Genomic DNA, 25,698 nt, shown 5'->3' with positions numbered 1-25,698 from the left:
CTCGTTCAATACGCACCCATTCAATTGTTTTTGCCTTCTTTGTAGGTTGTATAAAATTTGTTACATATTGACAGATTTACTTTCTCGCCTACATATTTGGTTAATATTTGTTTTAATGAAACAGCAAAAGCTTTATAGCCCCCGTTCTCTTAAAAAAATAAATAAATAATAATAGTAGTAATTAAATTAGATTTTTCCTTTTTATTCTTCCCCATGATCTTATGACAGCGCCACCATTTTTAATCCTATTTAGCTATTAGTTTCAAAGAAGCTTTTGAAATGACTTTTAACCTCCATTGGTAACTTTTTAAATCATGAAAGACTCAACATTTGGTAAATGGTGGGATTTGGCTATGATAACTAGATTGGATTCCTCTCCCACTACAGAGGAGCAAACTTTTTAGTGTCGCATTACAAATTTTGGAAGATCTTTTTGTATGATTTATGGAATATGGAAAAAAAAATTCCCCCACTTAAGGTTGGAGGAAAACGAAAAAGAAAATAATAATATATAATAAATAAAACTCAGAAGAATCCAAGTTCGTTGTATCTAACATAAAAAAGCAAGTAGTTCTACGTTTGAAGAAAACTTGTGAAGAATATTTCGTAGGTTTTCGATGCGTCAGAGAAGATATACGAATCCCTAAGTCTTTTCCTTCGAAAGACAAGTGTAAAGAGTTTTAAAAAAAGACAACAAAAGGTAACGATCGAGTGAATATATATCCCTGTTATGGGTATAATGAAAGTGGAAAGCAAATAGAAAGTTAGTAAGAATATTTGAAGTATGCTGCTTATAATGCGTGTCCATTATCCATTCTTTTTCTTTTTTTCTCCTTTTCTTCTTCTTCCTCCTACTATTCTTCTTTTTTGAATAATAAGATGGAGGAAAAGAGAGATACCTAAAATCAATATTAAGAAATAAAAGAGAAAGGGTTAAAGTGCATATACACTATTTATAGTAGAATGTTAATTAATAGTCACTTATATTTTTCTGAACTTTTTAATAGCGGTTACACACATTACGGTCATATAATAAATATTTCTTTTCTCAAAAATGTAATGGATATTCCTTGTTAGAACATAGTTTGTGTAGAACATAGTTGTTTGATCAAGAACAAACCCTCATTTGATACTAATTAGTTTGTGAGATGATATATTTCAAGAATAAATAGGAATGAACAAGTTGTGATTAGAAACAATGCAAAAATCAACAGGAGAGTTGATTTCAGCCTATTAACCATTGATGGCCTTGAGACACAATCAATGGTCGCACAAGTTATCGATGGACTACAGTCAACAATCGGTATTGTCCAGAAGAGAGAAATCAAACCATCGATAAATTACAGTCAACCGTCAATGGTCTCTTCAATCATTCAACAATCTGTAAATTTTAGAAACTAAAATTTGAATAATCGATGTACTACAAGGAACCATTGATAATCATCAGCAACGCATCCATGGTCAGGATTGACCATCGATGTTTTTGACGCGTTTTGGCAAATTTTAGGATTCTATCTCAATCATTTAATGATAGATTTAATTTTCTACTCCGACACTAATTAGAGAACCTCTTTTTATTTCAATCAAAGTCTATTTAAAGAGGGATCTAGAAAGAGTTAACATAAGAAAGAGAGAGGCTATTTGCACAAGATCGAGAGATCAAATTCTAGAGTTTGAGTTTGAGAATTTGATTCCCTAAGCCTTGTTCAACTTATTCTCATCGCGCTCAATATCGAAAGATCTTTTCAACGAGAAGGAGTGCCCTTTGCATTCAAGTTCAATGTCTCTTCTTCACTGATCATCATCAACATCGGTTCAAATGACGGTTTGCTTAAAAGGACTGTAAAATCTTTTCAATTACGCTTTAATTATTTTTAGAGCTGGTTTTTTTTCAAACTTGTAAATCTGATGGCGTAGTCAAACGAGGATAATTGAGGGTTGCTGTACTCAAGCCATGGTAATTGAATATGGCTACCTAAGACTAGATTTCTTCTGGTTATTATGAGGAGTTGAGTATCTCAATTGGTTTTGGGTAGATTTCAAGGTCCTGTTTGTAAAACCTACTAAACCGGGGTGTGATTTAGGAGACTCTGATCATATTGAGAAGACCCTTCAGGAGGAGAAAGAAGAGTGAACATATGATTTTGATTAGAACCACTATAAAAATCACATGTGTTTCTGTGTTGGTTGCTTTCAGTTTTTCTCATATTTTATTTTCGTCACAAATTCTGAGTTTGCCCAAAAAATTGTAGCAATTTTATTCATCTCCCCCCTAGGCTTGCATCCCGTTTTCAACCTTCCTTACTTTAGACAGGAATTTAGTTTTTCCAATTAATTTGAGAGTAAAGACAATTTATCATTCCTTATTTCTATACGACATCTCAACTTTTTTTAAAAATAAAAAAGGAGTTGTTCAAGTCTTTAACAAGATACGCCCTATTAATAACTAATAACTCTAAAAATGTTTAGTAATGTAATTTTTTATAATGAAGTCATTGGGATTCGAACCGGACATCGTCAGGGCCGGCTCTGGGGGTGTGCGAGGTGATCGACCGCACAGGCCCCCTAAAATTGGGGTCCCCAAAAAATTTCTTTCTCTCGAGGTCCTCTGTGTCTTCCGACATCCCCGCCTCTTCGTCCGCTCGTTCTTTCATCCTCTCTCTGTTCCGCTCTCTCTTTTATTTGGTTTCTTGGTCTTGATGTTGACATGTTGTTGTGCTTGGTTTTGTAAGGTTATAGAGACTAAGAGACGCATAGGGAGCTGGAGGTCTATGTTGGGCTGGACGTCGACCAGGTCGCCCACGAGAAAGGCCGACCACGGATTGAGGAGCTGCTGAAGGGTTCTGAGGGGCTGAAGGCTTATGCTCATTTGAGGAATTTTAGGTATATAAAGTCTGTGCTTGGCGGGATTGATGAGGATCTGTTGAATGAGGGCGTGGATGGGGTCTTGATGGACTTGGGGATGTCGTCGATGCAGGTATTTGTTTTGTTGCCGACTTGGGGATGTCGTCGATGCAGGTATTTGTTTTGTTGCCTTGTTGGTAGTGGGTTTTGGGTGTTGCGTATAAGGCGTTTGATGAATTGCTTCAGTTGCCTTGTTGGTAGTGGGTTTTGGGTGTTGCGTATAAGGCGTTTGATGAATTGCTTCAGTGACGGACCGTCAGAGTGGAATATGATTGCTAGTAAGCACTCGGGAAGCTGTCTATAAGACTATAACTGTGCAGTGATGGGCTGCTGATTTGTTGCAGATAGGATTTGCTAATTCTGCCTAATTGGGTAATCTCTATTATCAATTGGATTACTCAAGATTCAATAGAAGGACAACACGGTTCAAGTTGTGTAACCCTTGGGTTCACCGTTCATTGCGTGTTTATATTTGGTTTTGATGACCCCCAGCATTCAATTTGAGATTGAAGAAGTTAATCGTGTGCCCCTATTAATGTTAGCAGGGGGGTTCAGAGGATTTGGTTCATGTAGTGGAAGACCCCAATTAATGATAGAGAAGGATCATGTGTTTACTTTTCGCACAGGACCCCTAAAATCTCAGAACCGGCCCTGGACATCGTGAGTCATATTAAAAGCTCTCAACCAGTCGAATCACCCGTAATGCTCAATTAATGGTATGATATTTAACAAGGCTACAAGTGGTTATACCAGCATTACAAAGAGCGTATATGAAATTAACCCTAAACTGAAAGATCATTCAGATCCAGCGCCATGGATAGCCAACAATTGACAAAACCTAATATTTTCATTGCAAAACTTCCTTTGCTTGGATATAATAGCAACTAACCAAACTCTTTATACATGATGTTAAATAGTCACTTATATAATCTGTATTGAAATGTGCTCTATATTGAATATTATAAATGATACATAGGTTCAATGAAATCTTTAACAGCTGACTTTTCACGCATTCCTCAGGTAATTGTTTGACTAGCATCAAACAATTAAAAAAGTATTGAACAAATAAAATATCATCTACTAGTTAAGATAAGTGATCCCACATTATATATGATGCTAGAATCAAACTAAAGTATACTTTTGGATAGTGGAAATCCAATTAAATCTTAGTTGACCTCCCAAAAAAGCAAAGCGTGATCAAATCAACTCATCAACTAGAATACTTATGATTTTTGTTTAATGTAATATTGCAGGGTTCAATTTTTTGAAAAGATTTTTTGAATTTTGATGGTAAAAAATAGGCAAGAAGCCAAGCAATGTATTTATTTCAATAAGCTAGTTCAAGAGACAAGAGACGTTGCAGTTCATTTTCTAGGTCCCAACATATAATAAAACAGTATAAAGCCTCATATTAATGGAGGCAATTTGACCAAGCGAATCAATTGACTAGATGGAGCCCATTAGCGCTTAATGATAGAGTGCTTTGCAACTTAACAAATAAAGTAGTTATAGTACCTCAAGATATCTTAGCCCTTTTATTTTCTAATTTTTAATGAAACTTGATTAAATTTTTCTGCTAAACGCTAAGCATCAAACTTAGGTTTCATTAATAAGTATATTTGATGAAACATCTTATGAGAATGTAAAAATACTCTGTTTATAAAGAATAGCATACACTCGTTAGTTTCCCCCTTTTTAAGTGCTCTTATATAATTAGTGACAGTTTTGTTATCTCATAATTTACTATGACAAATGTGAGTATACATAATCAGCAAAGCAAGTGGAGTCATTTTTGTCAATGTACATTCAAACTTCAACTGTAGGGATATATATTAGCTCGATAAGAAATTATTTCAGGGTGCTCCCCCACCCCACCCAAAAAAAACCCCAACCAAAAAAAAAACACCAAAAAAAAAAAAACCCTCTTGAATTGTGCGTGTCATCCTTTCGCAAATCATGCTAGTCTTCTCTGTATCGTTCCAATTTTATTAGACATAGGGTTTTTACACTTTCACGTATTCTTTACCAAAATAAAACTAGATACCCTGCACTTGCAATATGCTCATCCCTAGGTTTGAACAAGTACAGAAATTCCTTCATTAACAAGGAAAGAAGCACCAATTTTGCATCTTCAACGTTTGATTCCTTGCGACATAAAGTTTAAAAGGAGGATGAGGAAGAAAGAAAGTAAAGAAAGAGCAAAGAAAGTAAAGAAAGAGCAAACTCCAAAAGAGAAAAATAAAGGTTGTGAGAAAAGATGAACGGTCCAGGACCATAAGGAACCATGGGATACAGTGAGAACAAATCAATAGTCATGTAAACAACTTGATGCTAATGTAAGATTATTCTTATATAATGGAAGCAGTACACTAGTAGAAAATCACGAATTCTAGACGGAATATTCCGTCTAGGATGTATTCTAGACGGAATGTTCGTCTAGAATACTATATTCTAGACGAAAACTTCCTAGACGCGTATTCTAGACGAAATTCCGTCTAGAATACACATCCTAGACGGAATTCTGAGTATTCTAGACGGAATTTTCCGTCTAGGATACCTTATTTTTTACTTGTGGTAGGCGCGAACTAGCAACTCATTTTACTAAATGAACCATGAAAAATAGACAAGTGATGAAATCTGTATCAGAGTAGGTGGATCTCATTAAGTTTATTGTTCATTTTGTTGAATGAGGAGAGGAGGCCGCTCATCCTCGGTATCCCTATATTGTATGTGTATTACATAATGATAGAAAAATAAGGTCGAAACTTTATATGTAACCTTTTATCTCTTTGCCTACGACAGTGAGAAATGATATCTAAGACATAAACGGGATTTATAAGCAGAAAGTGAAATGGACATGTATATATATATTATAAGGCTGTGCTTGGCAGCCACTCAAGCCGGACCCCATTTCGCAAAAAAAAATATTGTTTGGAAAAAATTGGATCATAACAAATCTAGCACCAGCGGTTGAAGCCAATTCAATTATCTCAAAACTGGATCACAATCAAGACAACAACAAAACACCCCATAAATTTCCATTTCCAAGCTAAATTTGCTTTTTTTGAGATCTATAATCTTGAAACAACAACTAGTAAGTTCAAAATGGTCCCTGTAATTGAAATGAACTTGACCAAGCTAGCTCCCTATACTCAACAGACAACTTTTCAGGTTTACTGACTGAAAATACTTGGCATCCTCTCAACTTCTGATCAAACAGAAGGACAAGCTGCAAAGCTCCTGGAAAAGTTACCTGCTTACATCTCTAATTTTCAGTGCCTAGTCAGTGGAAATTTTCAAAAGCTGCAAATTATGAGCCCTTTTTGACCCGGGTCGTTCAAGAACAAGTGCAGTGTACTGTGTGGACCTTATAGTTTATTGTATAGCCTTGATCTATATCTACTCAGTGGACCAATTTCATCAAATCCAATGATTGTCATCCAATATCTAGCTTTAGACTCAGTGCAGGAGGGAAATATACAAACTAAAGAAAGATTTTGAATTTGAATTAATATGTTGGATTACTATAGATGTATTATGATTGCTAGCATGGTGCTTGCTTTTGCGAGATCGATAGGCAGCATCAGACGTGGTTTTTAAAACTTGAAACTAGAGGTTTGCGCATGAAGGTTTAGCTCCTATAAATGACAATGATAAGCGCATATCAGTTCAAGGCATACATTACATTGAGGAATACATATGTGCAGATACTAAATAATGAGCATCACCAGTTTTATTAAAATTTCAATATCAGCAAATCCTTATAACCTCTAAAACAAGAACAATTAAGAAATTCATATACCTGCTGGTTGATCCATCCCTCATTGCCAAAGCGGTAATGCTAATGACTTGCAGCCATCATAATCACATCGCACACGAAATATAAGACTAGTAGCACAAAGATCAAAGTTACAGTCTTTAATATGACTTCAGCGGAGGACTACCGAGAAAAACTTGTATCTGATACGAAATATTTTACTACAAAACTTGGATCTGATACAAAATGTTTTACTACAATCGTTCAAAAAATTTCAGTATACCTTTTTTCTCACTGCTCACACCCTTGTGACCCTTTCTAGATATAGGTTTTTTGAGTTTCCCGTGTTTTCTAATTGACGCTTCTACTGGAGATTTAAGCTCTATGGTCACTTGTGATTCTGGGGATGATGAACAAAGGACATCAGGTGATTGTCCAACTATGTCTTTGCAAATATCTTTCTCCTCTGGAGTTGCATTATCTAGTTTTCTCCTCTTGAAAGGGTTATTATTTGGTACCTCATTCTTGTGTACTTCAAGTTTTGCCACCTCTTGAGTTTTCATAGGAGCAGCCAATTTTCCAAGTGCAAGAGCCTCTTTCTTATATTTCTCTTTATCCATAACTATCTGCTCTGTAACTGTTTACAAGCAACAAATGAAGCAGAAACAACTAATTAGATACTTACTGAAGTTTCATTATCATATCTCATATCTTAGGCAGGTTCAGAGTTTACTGCTGCTGTTTTCGTTGCTGGACTGATGTGCAGAAAAGATCGTAACGCAGCTTTCTTGAGTGCATGTTGTTTGTGATTCATCTGACTTTCCTTGATCAAAACCGGGGACTTTTTCCACGCTGTAGCAGGTTTCAAGTTTGGGGTAGTGATTAAAAGCTTCCATTGTTATAGGATTCAGGTGGCCTTCAGCAATGGCAGCAGCTATTGATGGTGGAAGATCTCTTTCAAAGATTGCAAAGTTAAAGAAAAATAAAAGAAATCCTCAGCAAAAAACTGAACTTGATAAAATATATAGTTTTAAAATGGAGATACAAGTAATTATCAAAATATCATTTCAAAGGTAGGATACGGTCCAAGAAGATCGAGGTCTCCATTTAGACATTTCACATGCTTCTGATCCAAAGGCTTCAAAGGCTTTAATGATTTAGTTTCTGCATCGTATCTGAAAACGAAAAAAATTATTTTTTTAAGTTTAATTAAATCCTTGAATGTTGCTGGATATTTCTCACCTATAATAGCAAAGGTAAAAATCATAACTGAAAAAGTGTCATACATTCGTGCATGGTGAAAGACGGCAATGGCCCTTCCAAATGACTCTGAATAATCTTCTGGCACTTGATATCTCTTATCAAGGTTCAATACTGATAGAACCTGCACATATGGCAGCAGAAGAGTGAAACATCAAATAAGAGCATCTTCCTTTCCGATGACCAAACATTATATATATCAACAAATAAAATACATAATTCTTCTTTGATGAAAACCTTGTATGATACCTCCAGAAATATAACTCATGTGAGTTGGTGTAGCAAGCTACAGAGAAGATGTGGATATTTGTGGAATTATCCACATCCGTATCCAATAGGGTGCAAATACGGACATATCATTATAAGCTAGGATATGGATTTATTTTTTGTTGTTGATAGGAAAGGAATAATGATATGGTAAAATATCTGAATTTGTAACCAGTTACCGAGATGTATGTATTGATTAGAGGGCTCAAGTCATTTTGGCCATAGATTATTGGATCTAAAACTAATTTTGTTGATCCAGAGAGCTGAAGTCATTTTGGCCATAGGTTATTGGATCTAAAACCAATTTTGTTGATCCAGAGATGTAAACTTAGTTCTTTAGACATATCAATCAGATAGGGAGACTCTGGTTGAGAAAATTTGTTTCAGTTTAACTCTTGTATTACATGTCATGTGTTTTTCAGTCTTACTTCTCCTATTTATTTTCTATTGTAAATTTACCTCCTATCTTATCTATATCTCTATTCGATTTTAAAAGAAATAGACAATCGATTTTCCTTGGTGAACTGTGTTTGTACTCATAACCATATCCATTATTAGTTGTTGGGACAAACCCGGGGCCCAATAGAGCAGGGTCGCAGCAATAGTAAAGCAAAAGTAGAGATAAAATGATAGACACACAGATTTACGTGGTTCGGCACTTGATTGTCTACGTCCACGGGCAAGGATAGAAGAATCTACTATGAGGAGAAAACTCTGAAGTTACAAACTCTCTCTCTTTACAAGGAGAAACTCTCTCTATTTTTTCTCTCTTCTTATATAAGAAGTTGTTTCTGGGATGAGATTTCCTTAAGGATTTGGAGCCTATTTATAGGATTTTGAAAAATACTATGCACAATAAAATATTAATATTTTACTGTAGCAGTGGGCCCCACCATTTTGTTTTATTTTCCATTTTCAAAGTTGGTGGCTGCTTTCGGTGATGGTAGGCGCCTGACAATCTCCCACTTGAAGATTTGATTGAGTATCAATCAATCTTCACACCATTCTTTCTATCTTGTCATCTTTATGTTGCTTACGTCTCAGACAGATCACAGGAGGATCGACACCAAATGAATTTGTCAGTATTAACTGCTTTTGTCAAAAAATCTGCTAGGTTGTCTTTGGTGTGAATTTTCTGCATATCCACTGTTCCTTCTTCCACTTTCTCACGAACGAAGTGATACTGAACTCGAATGTGCTTGGTTTTTGAATGAAAGGCTGGATTTCTTACCAAATACAAAGCACTCTGACTGTCACAAAATAGAGAAATCTTCTTTTGTTCATAGCCGAGTTCCTCCAGCACCATCTTCAACCACATCGCTTCTTTACTAGCTTGTGTAGCTGCTACATACTCTGCTTCTGTTGTTGAAGTAGCCACAACTGACTGCAGTTTTGAAACCCAGCCGTCGCATGAAAGTGTTAGCTGGACTAGCTGTTTCTCCCAAAGGATATCCTCGTGAGAATAAGCAGGGTTCCAAAGCCGACACTTGTCGATTATATCCAGCGGTATTCACACCCTTGTGAGTCAGAACCCCAACAGCTACCCCATCTTGCTCTCTCACCAAGTCCCAATTCATGTGACGGGGAACAGAAGCACATTGGTAGTAGGAGATGGGAAACATCCTGTGCATGTCAGGGAGGAAGAAGCGACGGTCTCTGATCTGCGTAAGCCACTTGTAGTGACCGCCGTGCACGATCTCCTTTGAGATAGTGACGCGATCCCCAAATAAGAAAGCTTACCAGGATTCGCCATGTATCGACTAACCACTCCCACTGCTTGTGCAATGTCTGGTCTTGTACAAATCGTCGCAAACATTAAGCTTCCCACTGCTGATGCATACGGCACTCGAGACATCTCCATCCTCTCTTCTTCACTGCTAGGACTCATATTGGAGGATAACTTGAAATTAACAGGAAGTGGGGTAGAGATTGACTTACAATCTTGCATGTTAAAGCGTCACAAGATTTTCTTCAAATAGTTCTTCTGACAAAGCCAAATCTTCCTATTAACTCTATCTCGATAAATTTGCATCCCTAGAATCTTGTTTGCAGATCCTAAATCTTTCATTTCAAATTCCCTAGCCAACTGAGCCTTTAATTCTTGGATACGATCTTTGTTGGGGCCTGCAACCAACATGTCGTCAACATACAACAATAAGATAACAAAGTTATTTTTACCAAACCTCTTGAAATATGCACAAGGGTCTGAATTAAGTCTGTTGTATCCAAGGCTCATGATGAATGAATCAAATCTCTTATACCAACACCTCGGCGCCTGCTTTAGACCGTACAGAGATTTGTTCAATCTGCAAACCAAGTTCTCTTTTCCTTTTTCTTCAAAACCTTCTGGTTGGAGCATGTAAATTTCTTCTTCAAGATCTCCATGAAGAAATACTGTTTTCACATCTAGCTGCTCTAGATGTAAGTCAAATATAGCGCTCATAGCCAGGACTATTCGGACTGTTGTTAGTCGCACTACAGGAGAAAATATTTCATTAAAATCAATACCTTCTTTCTGAGCATATCCTTTTACCACCAATCTAGCACGATACCGCTCCACTTGATCATCGCCATTTCGCTTGATCTTGTAGACCCATTTGTTTCCAATGGTCTTTCTTCCTTGTGGCAGTGACACAAGTTCCCAAGTCTTGTTCTTATGGAGAGCTTCAATTTCTTCCTGCATTGCTGCCATCCACAAAGATGCATCTGTGCCATTTATAGCTTCATGAAAAGTTGATGGCTCTCCATCTTCTGTTAGAAGACAGTATGCAACATTACTCTCCGTAATATACTCCGAGTGCCAAGTCGGTGGTCTTCTCTCACGAGTTGACCTTCGAACTTCTGGAGCCTCGGCCTCGACTGGTTCTTGTACATCATGCTCTGGTGTCGCTTCAGAAGAATTCGGATTATCTTCTACCTGAACAGCTACAGTCTCTGAGTCCTTCCTCGAACTGCTTTCTTTCTCTTCACTTTGTAGTTGGTTCTCTACAAAGATAACATCTCTGCTAATGATAACCTTGCGGACAGTGGGATCCCACAGGCGATACCCCTTTACTCCATCAGCATACCCCAAGAATATGCATTTTCTGGATTTTGAATCCAGCTTTGTAATTTCCTGGGCATTGTACATTACGTACACTGGACTTCCAAATATATGGAGGTTGGAATAATCAGCTGGCTTGGCAGTCCACATCTCCATTGGCGTCTTCAATTTTATTGCAGTTGATGGAGATCGATTCACCACATAACAGGCGGTTTTTACTGCTTTCGCCCAAAAGACTTTTTCCAGATTTGCAGTAGCCAACATAGCTCTTGTTCTTTCCAACAGAGTTCTGTTCATCCGCTCCGCCACTTTATTTTGTTGAGGAGTATAAGCCGTACTGAATTGTCTTTTGATGCCTTCATGCTTGCAGAATGCTAGGAATTCACCGTCTGTGTATTCTCCTCCATTATCTGACCTTAAGCACTTGATCTTCTTCTCAGATTCAAGCTCAACCCGCACTTTGTAGGCTTTAAAGACTGAGAACACATCCGCCTTCTTCTTGATAGGATACACCCAACATCTCCTGGAGTAATCATCAATAAAGGACACAAAGTACTTTACTCCTCCTAAGAATGTAACTGGTGCTTGCCATACATCAGAATGAACCAGTTCCAGAATAGCCTTGCTTCTAGAACTCGATGTGTTGAACTTCAGTCGATGCTGCTTGCTTGTAACACAATGCTCGCAAAATGGAAGAGCTACCGAATTAAGTCCAGGAAGCAGTTTCTGATCGGAGAGAACCTTCAAGCCTCGTTCTGACATGTGACCTAGCTTGCGATGCCACATCATGGTTTGTTCTTCTCCACGGCTGGTTGATGCCACACATGAATCAGCTTCCTGCAAAGTCTCTCCCTTGAGCATGTACAGATTTGCAGCTATCTTTTCTCCTTTTATCACCACAAGCGCCCCTCTAACAATCTTCATGACTTCATTTTCTATATGAGTCTTGCACCCGAGCTCATTTAATTGTCCCAAAGATAATAGATTCTTCTTCAAGCCCTTCACATATCGCACATCTTGAATGGTGCGTATTATACCATCAAACATTTTGATTTTGATAGTACCAATACCACAAATCTCCAAGGCATGATCATTCCCCATGAATACAGATCCTCCTGAGATAGGTTCATATTTGTGAAACCAATCTCTCCGAGAGGTCATGTGCCAAGAGGCTGCTGAATCTAGAAGCCAGACATCAGCAAACTTCTTTCTGCCTTCATCAATAGCGGTTGCTCCACTGAATAGAATTTCACCATCCTCTGACGTGCTGACAACGTATTCTTGAGATGTTGATGGCTCTGAAGACTTTTTATCTTCACTCTTCTTGTTGTGCCAACACTCCGATTTGACGTGCCCTCTTTTGCCACAGTTGTAGCATTTGATATTCTTCTTACTTCGTGATTTCGATCTACCATGGGCATGACTCCCACTGGAGCCACGTTCCGTTGATCTTCCTCTCACCGACAAGGCCTCCGCTTGCTGCGAACTTGTCTGCCTGTCTTCCTTGTTCTTGCGCCGATTTTCTTCCTCCAGAACAGCGGCTGCAACATCGTCGAAGACTAGATTGTCCGTGAGGACGTTGTTCGTCAGGTTGATGATGAGTTGATCATACGAGTCAGGTAGACTCTGAAGTAGAAGTTCTGCACGTTCATTCGCACCAACTGTATATCCCAACGTTGTGAGTTGGGAGAACAGTGTGTTTAGGGTGTTGATGTGGTCGGTCATCGATGTGGATTCCGCCATCCTCAGAGTGTAAAGTCTCCTTTTTAAGAAGATTTTATTGTGCATGGATTTCGCCTCATATAGCTTTGTTAGAGTATCCCAGATCTCCTTTGCTGTCTTCTTCTCCTCTATGCTTGACAGCACCCCGTCTGCTAATGCCAGTTGGAGATTTGCAATAGCATTTTCGTCCATCTCATTCCACTTCTTATCATCTGTGATGTCGTCCGGCCTTGCACCAATGGCCGCCAGGCAATTATCTTTTCTCAAGATAGCCTTTATCTTCAACTTCCACAGTGAAAAATTACTCCCGTCGAATTTCTCGATCTTGAACTTCGCCGTCATTGCTTCTACCACGAACAGTAACTTCTTACTATTTCACGTAAATAGTACTGTATTTATGAACAGTAACCGTATCCGTGAATAGTATCATACTTATGAATAGTACCGTATTTGTGAACAGTACCGTACTCGTGAATAGTACCCGTCACCTCCAAAGGGTAAGTGATAACCTAACTTATTTTCTGATGTGGAGGATCTACCTTTGGTGGCAGCCACAGAGCATATGATAAGTAGATATATACAAGTACCCTAAGTTGGCTCTGATACCACTTGTTGGGACAAACCCGGGGCCCAATAGAGCAGGTCGCAACAATAGTAAAGCAAAAGTAGAGATAAAATGATAGACACACAGATTTACGTGGTTCGGCACTTGATTGCCTACGTCCACGGGCAAGGATAGAAGAATCTACTATGAGGAGAAAACTCTGAAGTTACAAACTCTCTCTCTTTACAAGGAGAAACTCTCTCTATTTTTTCTCTCTCACTCTTCTTATATAAGAAGTTGTTTCTGGGATGAGATTTCCTTAAGGATTTGGAGCCTATTTATAGGATTTTAAAAAATACTATGCACAATAAAATATTAATATTTTACTGTAGCAGTGGGCCCCACCATTTTGTTTTATTTTCCATTTTCAAAGTTGGTGGCTGCTTTCGGTGATGGTAGGCGCCTGACATTAGTAAGCAGGCAATGTGATAGGTACCATATCCGATTTGTTTGCACACCAAAAGCTTACACTTAGGGAGATTGACAAATGCATGGCTACCCTTTTGTGAAAGTCGTACCTACCATTTAACCATTTGGCTGGCTGTGATCTAGTGAACTTTGTGACCAGTTGCCCTTGGCGATTGCGATACCCCAAGTTTAGTTCCACATTGAAAAATGAGGAGTGAGAGGGTTTATAAGCTAAGTCACAGGAGTCAAGTGCAATAATAGCCAGCCATTTTTTATTTCAGCCAATTAACATGTTACACTCATGGGTCTCACGGCTTACACTGCCCCAACAGGCTCACAGGCTCAGGACTTGACATACACAATTTCAAGAAAAAGCCCTAGAAGCACAGGCAGGAAAGAGAACTGTAAGGAAAAACACCATAAAACAGAACGTCCAGGAGAAGCATAATGATCTTCAGACTACGTGCAAAAGTCATGGGTCTGTTCGGTTATTTCCTAAAAATCAAGAAATGGAAATGGAAAAGGTGAAAATCTCAAAAAGTACTATTTCTTCCATTTTCATCCCTAAAACTCACCCACAACAACCAATAAAATATTATTTTCATCCAACAACTCATCCACATCATCTAATAAAATATTATTTTCATCTAACCACTCATCCATCACATCTAATAAAATATTATTTTCATCTAACAACTCATCCATCACATCTAATAAAATATTATTTTCATCTAAACATCACTCAACTCATCTCTTCTCATCATTTCAAATCACTCATATCATCCAATAAAATATTATAATAATTCACCTCATCTCATTAACATTTTATTTCTTTGTTTTCATCCCAAAAAGTTGTGAAAACACTTTTCTTAAGTGTGGGTCACACCACCCAATAATACAATGACAACTCATCTCATCTCATTTCATTTCTTATTTTTAAGAATGAACCAAACAAAAGAAAACAACAAACTACAGGAAATAGGTTTCTTATAATTCATTTCCTTATTTTTTTCGCCAACCAAACAACATCAAAACTAGTTTTCTTAAAAAATTACTCACATCATCCAATAATAATGTGACAACTCATCTCATCTCATCTCCATTTCTTTGATTTCCTTCTTTTTTTAGCCAACCAAACAATTCAAAAACCTATTTTTCTTAGAAATAGGTTTCATTTTCTTTGATTTCCCTCTTTTTTTAGGCAAACGAACAGACCCTTAGCTCATTAATATCATGAAGAAGCAATACAGGAAGGTTCAAAAATGAAAAAAGTAGCTCACAATATCTCTAAAAAAAGTACACCGGAAAACTTTGAAAGGGATGTTCTTGTGCCCGGCAACAGAAACTGAGATAATTCTGTATTGAAGAAATCTCTAGCAAGGATATGCTGGAAGATTCTTGCTAATCAAGCATAACATATAACTCCTGTATAACCAGTCACTAGCCATATATGAACATTATCTACAATTTTTATCACTTATTTTAAGCAAGTTTCTTATTATGTTCTAGTGTGGCAGAAACACAAGGGAATGTATGGGCTTACACGATCTAGGTTTCTGTACTTGGACACCAAAGAGTGGGCTCGTTTAGTTCCAATTCCGGAAATAGAGGGAAGAAAATCACAGCCGGCTAAGACACACATGCCTGTTCAGAACAAAAAAATAAAAGAAAAAAGAAAACAGTGTTAGGGCCTAGAAGGAAAACACAAACAGGTATTCATGGCTACATAAATATTGATCAGTGAAAAGATAAAATAAGTTCACTGTGCCACAATTTTATCTTTAAGTGCAAAGAAAGCAGCAATCGCTTCTTTGAAAATGCTAATCAAGAATTCTGAAAGATAAATAAGCATAATTTTCACTGAAGGAAAAGAAGGAAAAGAACAAGAGACTAGAAAAAAACTTGCTGCATCAGTGCTGCAACATTTCTATGGGTAAAACAATAGCCAGGAAGGATCTGCATCTTCTGACCAAGCTGGCCACCTCCATTTTACATTTATGTGCCTGCTTTCATGGTTCTTCTGTACATTTTAAGTGTGGGCTTTAGTGGCTCTCTGTTGCATTATGCATCCTACACTAGTTCCATTTTCATTATCGTTAGTAATATGCGATTTTTTCCTTTTTTTTTGGTGGGGTGGGGTGGGGGGGGGGGGGTCTTGCATAAAATTTGAAAGAAAGAAAGAAGATATTGCTTCTGTCAAGTTTCAGTACACAAAAAGGGGAAACTCAACAAGTTGAGTGTGTTAAATAGCATAGCATAAGATTATAATACTCAACACTCGTCACAACTTTGGAGTTTAAGTGTATAGATAGGGAATTTAAAAGTTAGTATTAGAGCCGTCCATATTCTATCATATAGAAAGTGCACAACAAGCATGGGAGTATAAAGTTCAGGCACACCATCATGTGTAATCCGGATGAGCATTATCAGTGCATAGTGCATACTAGTTCCAGCATCAATACCTGATTTGATGGTACATGTATATATGCAGCAATGCATTTTTTTACAATTATTGTCATAGTGGATTAAAAGTAAGAATAAATTTTCACTGTAGACCCAAATGAAATTTTAATTACCAAAATCGACTGTTTTTTTTTTAATTACCAAAATCGACCCGTTTTATGCCACGTAGGATTAATCCTGTTTCCTAATTAGTCGGGGTTGGCAACCCCGACTGTTTAGGAATTGTTAAACCCCAATTAGAAGCCTTAAAACCTGATTAGTTGGGGTTTAACAACTCCTAAACAGTCGGGGTTGGCAACCCCGACTAATTAGGAAACAGGATTAATCCTACGTGGCATAAAACGGATCGATTTTGGTAATTAAAAAAAACAGTCGATTTTGGTAATTAAAATCTCATTTGGGTCTACAGTGAAAATTTATTCTTAAAAGTAATGATTGTTGTTGAGAATGGAACGCAATTAAAGGGCTTTTAGAGGGCCTTTGTGTAAACCTGTTTTGTAAGGCTATATAAGCCAACATTCTATCAATGAGAACCTAAGAGAAAAACCCTAATATTTCAAAATGGTATCAGAGCCAAATCTCACCTAGCCGCCTCCCTCTTCTGAGCCGAATCCTCACCAACCTTCCCTCATTAGCCCTAACTAACCACATCAAGGAACTCATCTCGAACCCTAGCCTCCGGTAACGCCATTTTGTCAAGGATCCAGTCGAAGGCGTGTGGGCGGGCCGAGTACAGGCGCCTTGCGTGGCCCGACCCACTCCCTTGCGTGGTCCTGAACTTGGGTTCCTTACCCGATGCCACTGGTTCCTTCGACGACGAAGACAAAGGAGGACGGGACGCCGTCGTTTAAGATCCGAGGACGTGGTGAAAAGAACTCCGACGACGATGATGGGGGACATGGGTGTAGTTGACCTCCGGTTGAAGAGGCTCTGTTGTTTTCTTTTTGGGGGAATTTGTTGATGATTCGGTGATTTTGGTGAAGGGAATGAGTCGGTGATTCGGTGATTTTCGGTGATTCTTTGTGAGTTGTGAGTCGGTGATTTTGAGGGAAGAGTAGATGACCAGGACCAGGACTATTGCTGATTAAAAAAAAGGAAAGGAAAAAAAGGGAAAGAAAAAAAAAGAAAAAATGGAATCTGTAATTTGTATTAGATGATTTGTATTTTTTCTTTTCTTGAATTGTAATAGCTTATTTAGGTTCCCTCGACAGGTCAGTCCTAGAACTGATGAGAGGAAGAACTGATATCTCACTTGGTTAAGATATCATGCTTCTAGTTCTTATTTCCTTGGTGAAACAGGAATTCTTGTTAATCTATCTTTCTTGTGGTGCTGTCGAAGTGCTGCCGAAATTTTCACTACACACAAGAATATAAGTTGGATCGATGACGGAGACTGGCAAAAATCCGATGGAAGTGATCATCAAGAAGTTGAATCCTGAGGAGATCTCAACACTGATGCAACTGATGAAGTTGTCGACAGGAGAGAGCTCGACAAAGCCACAACTCAAGAAGGTGGAGCTTCCACCTATCGATGTAAAACTTGATGGACCCGCGACATATCTGAGTTGGTCGCGTCGGGTGAAATATACCCTTACTGGGAGGAGCCTAGAGGGATATCTGACAGGGGAGAAGACTGAGCCGCCTGATGGCACAGCAGGGAGAGATGAGTGGGAATCCACTCATATGTTGATGTACATCTGGCTTTTAAATTCTGTAGTCCAGCCAATTGCTGTCACAGTGGATGGCCTTAGGAGGGTGCATGATGTCTGCGAGAAGCTGAGGAGGACCTACGACGAGGTGGGAAATAACTTGAGGGTATTCCAGATCGAGAAGGAGATCAGCGCTACTGTCCAGGGAGAAAGGACTATACAAGAGTACGCCACAGAGCTGGAGCGCTTGTGGCTCGATCACGATCACTTCTCAACCCTAGCGAGCTGTAAAGATCCGGAGTGCAAGGAGCGTGAGGCCTCCTTGCAGAAGAGGACCATGTTGTTTCTCCGAGGCTTGGCTCCAGCATATGAGCAGAGGACGGTGTTGTTACTAACTCAGACTAAGATCCCACCACTGGAGCAATCTCAGCCATGATACAGGAGGAGGGCCGTATCAGGCTACAGGCTGGGACAGGTGGACTTACAGGGGAGAAGTCTGCACTGGTGGTATCCAACTCGGATAACACTGGATTCCGAGGGGAGACTAGGAAGTGCTTCAACTGCAGAGAGGTAGGGCATCTGAGACAGATGTGCTCTAAGCCACCCAGAGAGAGGGTCTGGGGTGGACGCGATCAGGCTGGAGTTCGTGGCCGTGGTCGTGGAGGCAGGCGAGGTGGAAGAGGAGGCCACCGAGCAAATTTGACAGTGACAGAAAGAGAAGAAGCTGAGATGATCTTCACTACTGAGGATCATGCACTCTTGGCAGCACTGAGGAGGAAGCAGAGCGCAGTGGGTGATGTGTTCGAGGGGGCATCTACTACTTTCTCTGGAGGGGACTATGCTAATTGCGCCCTTCGCGCACACCCAAACGAGGAAAGATCTATTGCCTAGATAATGGATTCTGAAACATCCAGACATGTGACAGGCAATGCCAGTGAGTTCTTATCTTACACTGGCTTAGCAGAAGCAGAGAGCATCCAGATCGCTGATGGTACAGCGCAGGACGTGGTTGGTAAGGGCACTGTTAGTTGTACAGGTTCTATAACTTTATCTAATGTGTTGCATGCTCCTTCATTCCCGGTTAACCTGTTATCCATTAGTGCTATTATTCTCCAACTAAATTGCATTGTTTATTTTGACATTCCCAAGGTGATCTTCCAGGAGAAGGGGATAGGGCGAAGACTTGGAACTGCGATATGGCGTAGCGGGTTATGGTACTTGGACCGTGAAGGGATGGATTTAGCGCCGACATCTGTGGTAGAGAGGACGAGAACAGGAGGAGCTAAAGTGTGTGCAGAAGATGAGTTGATGCTCTATCATCAACGGATAGGACATCTATCGTTTGGCATTTTGGGTAGAATATATCCAACCCTGTTTGGAAAAGTAAATAAACAGAAGCTGCATTGCGATGCATGTGAGTTTGGGAAGCTAACTAGAAGCTCTTATGTTAGTTCAGGTAATAGGAGTTTTTGTAAGTTTGAAGTAATACACTCTGATGTATTGGGACCTTACCCAGTAAATTCTATAAATGGATGCAAGTTTTTTATTACATTTATTGATTGTTTCTCTAGGGTCACTTGGGTGTATCTTATGAAAAACAAAAGTGATGTAGCTGGCTGTTTTAAAGACTTTCATAAGCATATCCAGACTCAGTATGGTGCAGCAGTAAAGGTGTTGAGGTCGGATAATGGGACATAGTACACCAACAGAATACTTGGGGAGTATCTGTCAGCTCAGGGGATTCTACACCAGACTACATGCCCATACACTCCTGTTCAGAATGGGGTAGCAGAGAGGAAGAACAGACATCTCCTAGAAGTCGCTAGGAGTATGATGATGGCGATGGAGGAAGAACAGACATCTCCTAGAAGTCGCTAGGAGTATGATGATGGCGATGAATGTCCCAAAGGTGGTGTGGGGACAAGCAGTCTTGCCTAGAAGTCGCTAGGAGTATGATGATGGCGATGAATGTCCCAAAGGTGGTGTGGGGACAAGCAGTCTTGACTGCTGCTTACTTAATCAACTGGATGCCTTCGAGTGTGTTGGAGTGGAAGTCTCCTCGTGAGATACTGAAGGGAGATAACAAGGGGGGCCTACCATTAAAGGTATTTGGCTGTATGTGTTTTGTGAAGGACAACAGACCATCGATTAGGAAGTTAGACCCTAGGGCTGTGAAGTGTATATTTGTGAGCTACAATGGCACCCAGAAAGGATATGTTTGCTGGAGCCCGGTGGAAAAAAGGCTGTTTGTCAGCATGGATGTGCGGTTTCGGTAGCTCGAGTCGTACTACACAGTGGGGGTTACTTCACCTTTTGACGACTTGCCCGATACTAGAGGTACGAGGCAAGAGGGAGGGAATGGTGAGAGCTCAAGGGGGCCAATCCTAATTTCGATCCCGTGCTCAGCAGAGAAGGAGGATGAAGACGAAGGGGAGGAGGAGAAGACAAGGAGTGTTAGGCCTACAGCTCAGGGGGAGTTGCTTACATACAGTAGGAGGGGGAAGGAGCCAGATGTGCCTACAGTGACAGTGCCAGTGCCTAATCCCTTGTCCAGCTCTATTCCAACTCCTGAGACACCTACACCACCCTCTACTCTAGGTAATATCATTCCTACCCCTAACCCTCTCCCCACTCCAATGTCAGAAAGAAGGACTACTCGCAGTAATGCGAGAAATCCTCCTAAGAGATATGGTTGGGATCTAGCTCATTCTGTTTCCTATTCTCACATATCACATTCACATGGAGCATTCATTGCATCATTATATTCTGTTATTATACCTAGCAGCTGGCAGGATGCTAAGAAGGACCCAAAGTGGAAGGCTGCTATGCATGAGGAGCTGGGGGCTCTTGAGAAGAACCACACGTGGGAGTTTGCGACACTGCCAGCAAGAAAACGGGTAGTGGGATGCAAGTGGGTGTTTACAGTGAAGCAGAACCCGGAAGGAAAGGTTGAACGATACAAGGCACGACTGGTGGCAAAAAGGTACAGCCAGACATACGGCATTGACTACGATGAGACTTTTACACCAGTAGCGAAAATGAGCACTGTTCGAACGCTGATTTTTCTGGCAACAAATGGTGGATGGGAACTACACCAACTGGATGTGAAGAATATGTTCCTTCATGGAGATCTAGTGGAAGAGGTGTATATAGAGATACCACCTGAATGTGTCACAGGACAGACAATGGGTAAGGTCTACAGGCTGAAAAAGTCTCTGTATGGACTAAAACAGTCCCCTCGAGCATGGTTTGACAGATTCAGGAGAGCCATGGTTAGTATAGGATACAGACAGATCAATGCTGATCATATTGTATTCTTTAGAAGAAGTGGGTCACATCACAATGCTGGCAGTATATGTGGATGACATGATCATCACAGGGGATGATGAGAAGGAGATTGCTCAGTTCAAGGTAAGATTGAGCAAAGAATTCGAAGTGAATGATCTGGGTCAGCTGCGATACTTTCTTGGAATAGAGATAGCTCATGGACCTAAGGGGATTGTTCTCTCCCAGAGGAAGTATGCACTGGATCTTCTTGCAGAGACGGGGATGTTGGGGTGCAAGACTGCTACTACACCGATTGATCAGAGTCTCAAGCTGAGTGCTGAGGCAGGAGAACCTATTGATCGTGAGAGATATCAGAGATTGGTGGGTAGGCTGATCTACCTGAGTCAAACACGCCCAGATATCTCATTTGCGATCAGCACGGTGAGCCGCTATATGCATGACCCGAGGAAGGGTCATATGGATGCTGTGTATCAGATACTGAGGTATCTAAAAGGTGCCCCTGGCAAAGGACTAAGATTCAGGAGAAGTGGTCATGTGAACATTGAGTGCTACTGTGACTCAGATTGAGCTAGCTGCGGAGATGATCGGAGGTCTACCTCAGGGTATTGTATATTTGTAGGAGGCAACTTAGTCTCCTGGAAAAGCAAGAAGTAATCTGTGGTGGCAAGATCAACAGCTAAAGCTGAGTACAAAGCCATGGCCTTGGGGGTTGCGGAGCTGATGTGGCTGAAAAACATGTGGCTGAAAAACATGCTGGTGGAACTGAACCTTGACCAAAGGGCCAAGATGAGTTTGTGATGCGACAACAAGTCAGCTATCAGCATCGCCAACAACCCAGTTCAACATGACAGAACTAAGCACATCGAGATTGATAGATTCTTCATCAAGGAGAAGCTGAACAGTGGGCTACTGGAGTTAGGCTATGTTCCAACTAAGGAGCAGGCTGCAGACTGCTTGACTAAAGGGCTTAGCTCAATAGATTTAGCTAGAGGGTGTGACAAGATGGGCTTAATAGATATCTTTCGTCCATCTTGAGGAGGAGTGTTGAGAATGGAACGCAATTAAAGGGCTTTTAGAGGGCCTTTGTGCAAACCTGTTTTGTAAGGCTATATAAGCCAACATTCTATCAATGAGAACCTAAGAGAAAAACCCTAATATTTCAAAAATTGTCAACCATGAGAACGAAGATGGCACAAAAATGACTGACATATGTGTTGGATTGCAAACACTGATGAACAAAGGCGGACAAGGCTAATCTATTTTGACCAATTGACCCAAAAGTATCAACTTAATTAAGTCATCAGACAAAACATAATTAATCATATATCTAATAATTCTTCCAATGTGGGACTAAATCCCATGTAATGCCCTAGCTAGATCAAACTCACAGTCCCACACATTGAACTAAATGGATGAATACCAACTTTAGGTTATGTGCAGTCAACCTTGATGCTAATTGAATCTCAAAGCAAAGCATCCAAAGGCCCGTCAAACCACTAGCTCCAGTACCAATTCGTTGAATTACAAATGACCATATATGGAGATGAAGTAAGCCAATCTACTTTGACAGAATTGATTGCAAAACCTTGGCCCTGAAATTGGTCATGAATCCAAACTTATTTAACCATACATCATCTAATTATTCTTCAGGGTGTGGAACTACACCCGATATAATGTCCTTGCTAGAACAAACTCCTACCTTGGACTGAATGGATGTGAGGCACTCATCGCACTCCTAATATGATCCGTTGTGATGATATATGTACAGAAAGACAATCATATTTAATATCTGAATCTGATGTTCTGTGAGAATACAAATCTTGCATTTTATAATTAAAATTTGAAATCTTTCAGTAAGTTTTAAAGCTTCAATACCTTTCAACTTTTTTAAGATTACTGGGTATAAACTGCCAATTAAAACTTCCTTTTTCCTTGATACTATCTCTGACTCACATGACACTGATGAAGGTGAAAATTTTGGACACATCATTGTTCAGAAACCGCGGCATTATTTCTATAACTTTAGCCGGTTAAAGAAAGGTTAATAAGAAATGAAAACGCATTCCCTATAGTTGGTTGACGTTGCGCATAAATATAAAAGAAAGTAAACAAATGCATAAATGTTCTAAACGAAGCTTCAGTATATCTTATGTTGAGTGTGTTATATAAGCAGCATCACCTGTGAACAATTCTTTATCAAAATGCTTGAAAGATAACCCATCACCAACACTGTTTAAAACCTTATCCATCAAAAACTCTTCAGCATTTCCATATTTGTCCATCTTAAATATAACCTGCAACAACCGTAAATCAAATCAATTTTCAATAGGTCAACAATGGAAATGGATCTATCATCTATTGTGTTAAAATGAGAATAAATTTCTCACCTTTTGACAACCATATGCAATAAGGTCGCTGTCCTCTGTTATTACAGCTTCAATGCCTCCTTGATCAGCACTAAGAGATGATAAATATGCTAGCTGTGCATCGGCCTCATATGGAGCAACTATGAATTCAATGCTCTCTGATCTCAGAATCTGAGGAAGTACAGTAAGTAGATTGATTTGAAATACGAAGGAAGCAATGAACCAATCATGTATTGAAAATATACCTGAATTAGTTCATGCGCCATTGTCGGAGTGATGTGTACTGCTCTCTAGAAAAGATAAGCTAATTAGGAGAGAGTTCAGACAATATTATCTAGTGAACATAATACAAAAGCAGTTGAAATTATAAGTAGGCCAAAACATTTGATTGTGAAGGATGAATAAGACAAAGCATCATAGCAGTATGAAATATAAATAATAAGTAGCTGGGTAACAATTCTCCTATCTCCAATATGAAGAGCGTATGTAGACACAGAAATTTTTTCAGCTAGGTTCAAAAGCATACCCAAGACGCCTTAATTGCAACATACGTAATTTTCTAACAACGTCCATCTTTTAATCATCATTTTTATTTTTACATAATTCCTTTGCTTTCGATCATCAGGATAATGCGTTGCAATTAACTGAAGTTAGACTATAGTAGAAAAATGAAATACAAACACCGACGAAATAAAATTATCTTATCATATCTAAATCTGTGAACTTCATCAGATTAAAGGCAGCTCATTAATGCTTCCACCATGTTATAATCTAAGTGGATTTTGGGTGCTCATAAAGATTTTTCACTTTTTTATCAATTGGCAAGAATAAATTGTGCTTAAAAGAAAACAAAACATAGAACAAGATATATATTGAGATAGAGAGAAGGAATAATTACTTGAAAGAACTCGATGGCAGCACGAACATCCCCTTCTTTAAGCTTCTCTTTCGCCAATTCAAGATTGGTCTCTCTTCCCCTGTATCAAAATAATAAATATCCATAATTAGTATCAAAATAACAACCATTTAGATGATATTGAAGGGGGGAAATTTCAAAAAAGAAAAAACTTTGACTTGCCTATGTCGAACATTCTTGGTATCAGACTTGCAAGGAATATTACCCCCATCAAAAACAACAACTGGGGTAATATTATAATGCTTCAAAAGATTAATCCGATGCATAAAATACTTCAAGTATCTCTTTGAAGCTTCCGTCTTCGAGTTAAGGCACAGCTCCATGCTGCAGGAATAAGCTAAACAAAAGGAACAAAAATATGAAAACTACAAATCCATGCAAATTAAAATTTCTACAAATTGCAAGTTTGCAACTTTCTCTGACCTCCTTTGTGAAGCCATGAATAGGCGTCAACTCCAACCTGCCCATCAAAAAATTAATGAAAAAGAAAGAAAAAATTTGCAAAAAATGGAAATTAAGATGGGGATTTTGTTGAGATTGTTACTCTTTTGCCCGAGTACTTTTTGATGTGGACGGGAAATATGAAGGGCTTGAGGAATCGGAGGAGATTTTGGATGCCCATTTCTTATCTGCTCTCGAATGATTTGGGTCTTTTTTTTATCTTTTCCCCTTATTTTTGGGGTTTGTTTTGTAAACTTTGATTGTTTTGCAGGAAAATGTGAAAAAGGAGGGCGATGAGAGTTGCTGAATTGGTCAGAACTCAGAATATAACGTATCGGTCAACGAATTTCTACGATGTTTTCCCGCCAGAACTTTCAAAATAATTTGGGAATTACGAGTTCGCGCGCTCTCACGTGCGGCTCACCTGACGCGGGTCTACTGGGTTCGCTTCTGGATCGGGTCATGTTAGGCCCAGTCATAGGTAAAGTCCGGAGTTACCTGATCTACATGGGCCCTTTGTGATATGCACGGATATTTTAGGAGCATGGACAGCGACTCAGGACTGGCAATTCTTTACTTTGCCAGTGGCAAAGTAAAGAACCGTTCAAAA

At 39.3% G+C, this 25,698-nt stretch overlaps 1 protein-coding gene across 2 annotated transcripts; it reads right to left on the bottom strand.

The window, feature by feature from the left end:
• On the bottom strand, window positions 6,799-25,392 carry LOC109829113 (exonuclease 1). Of its 2 annotated transcripts, XM_020396217.1 has the most exons (12): window positions 25,192-25,392; window positions 25,071-25,107; window positions 24,810-24,984; window positions 24,630-24,708; window positions 23,977-24,021; window positions 23,753-23,902; window positions 23,545-23,659; window positions 15,509-15,609; window positions 7,948-8,045; window positions 7,744-7,836; window positions 7,395-7,615; window positions 6,799-7,298 (listed from the first exon to the last, which is right to left on the bottom strand). In XM_020396217.1, exons 1-12 carry the CDS (start codon window positions 25,267-25,269, stop codon window positions 6,916-6,918), a joined length of 1,575 nt encoding a protein of 524 aa, XP_020251806.1. In that variant the 5' UTR covers window positions 25,270-25,392; the 3' UTR covers window positions 6,799-6,915. The 2 variants fall into 2 exon arrangements, with proteins under 2 accessions (XP_020251806.1, XP_020251807.1); XM_020396218.1 differs by lacking the exon at window positions 7,744-7,836.

This window comes from Asparagus officinalis, chromosome 1, assembly GCF_001876935.1.
Source record: "Asparagus officinalis chromosome 1, Aspof.V1, whole genome shotgun sequence".
Lineage (NCBI taxonomy): Eukaryota > Viridiplantae > Streptophyta > Magnoliopsida > Asparagales > Asparagaceae > Asparagus > Asparagus officinalis.
This window is presented reverse-complemented; position numbering and strand designations above follow the sequence as displayed.

What these genes read in the sequence shown, in the direction of transcription:
- LOC109829113 (XM_020396217.1), bottom strand. Translation starts at nt 25,269, where the DNA reads ATGGGCATCCAAAATCTCCTCCGATTCCTCAAGCCCTTCATATTTCCC. An exon ending in AAAAGTACTCGGGCAAAAGA is followed by an intron (nt 25,108 to 25,191) that starts GTAACAATCTCA and finishes TTTGATGGGCAG; the next exon opens with GTTGGAGTTGACGCCTATTC. An exon ending in ACCAAGAATGTTCGACATAG is followed by an intron (nt 24,709 to 24,809) that starts GCAAGTCAAAGT and finishes ATTTTGATACAG; the next exon opens with GGGAAGAGAGACCAATCTTG.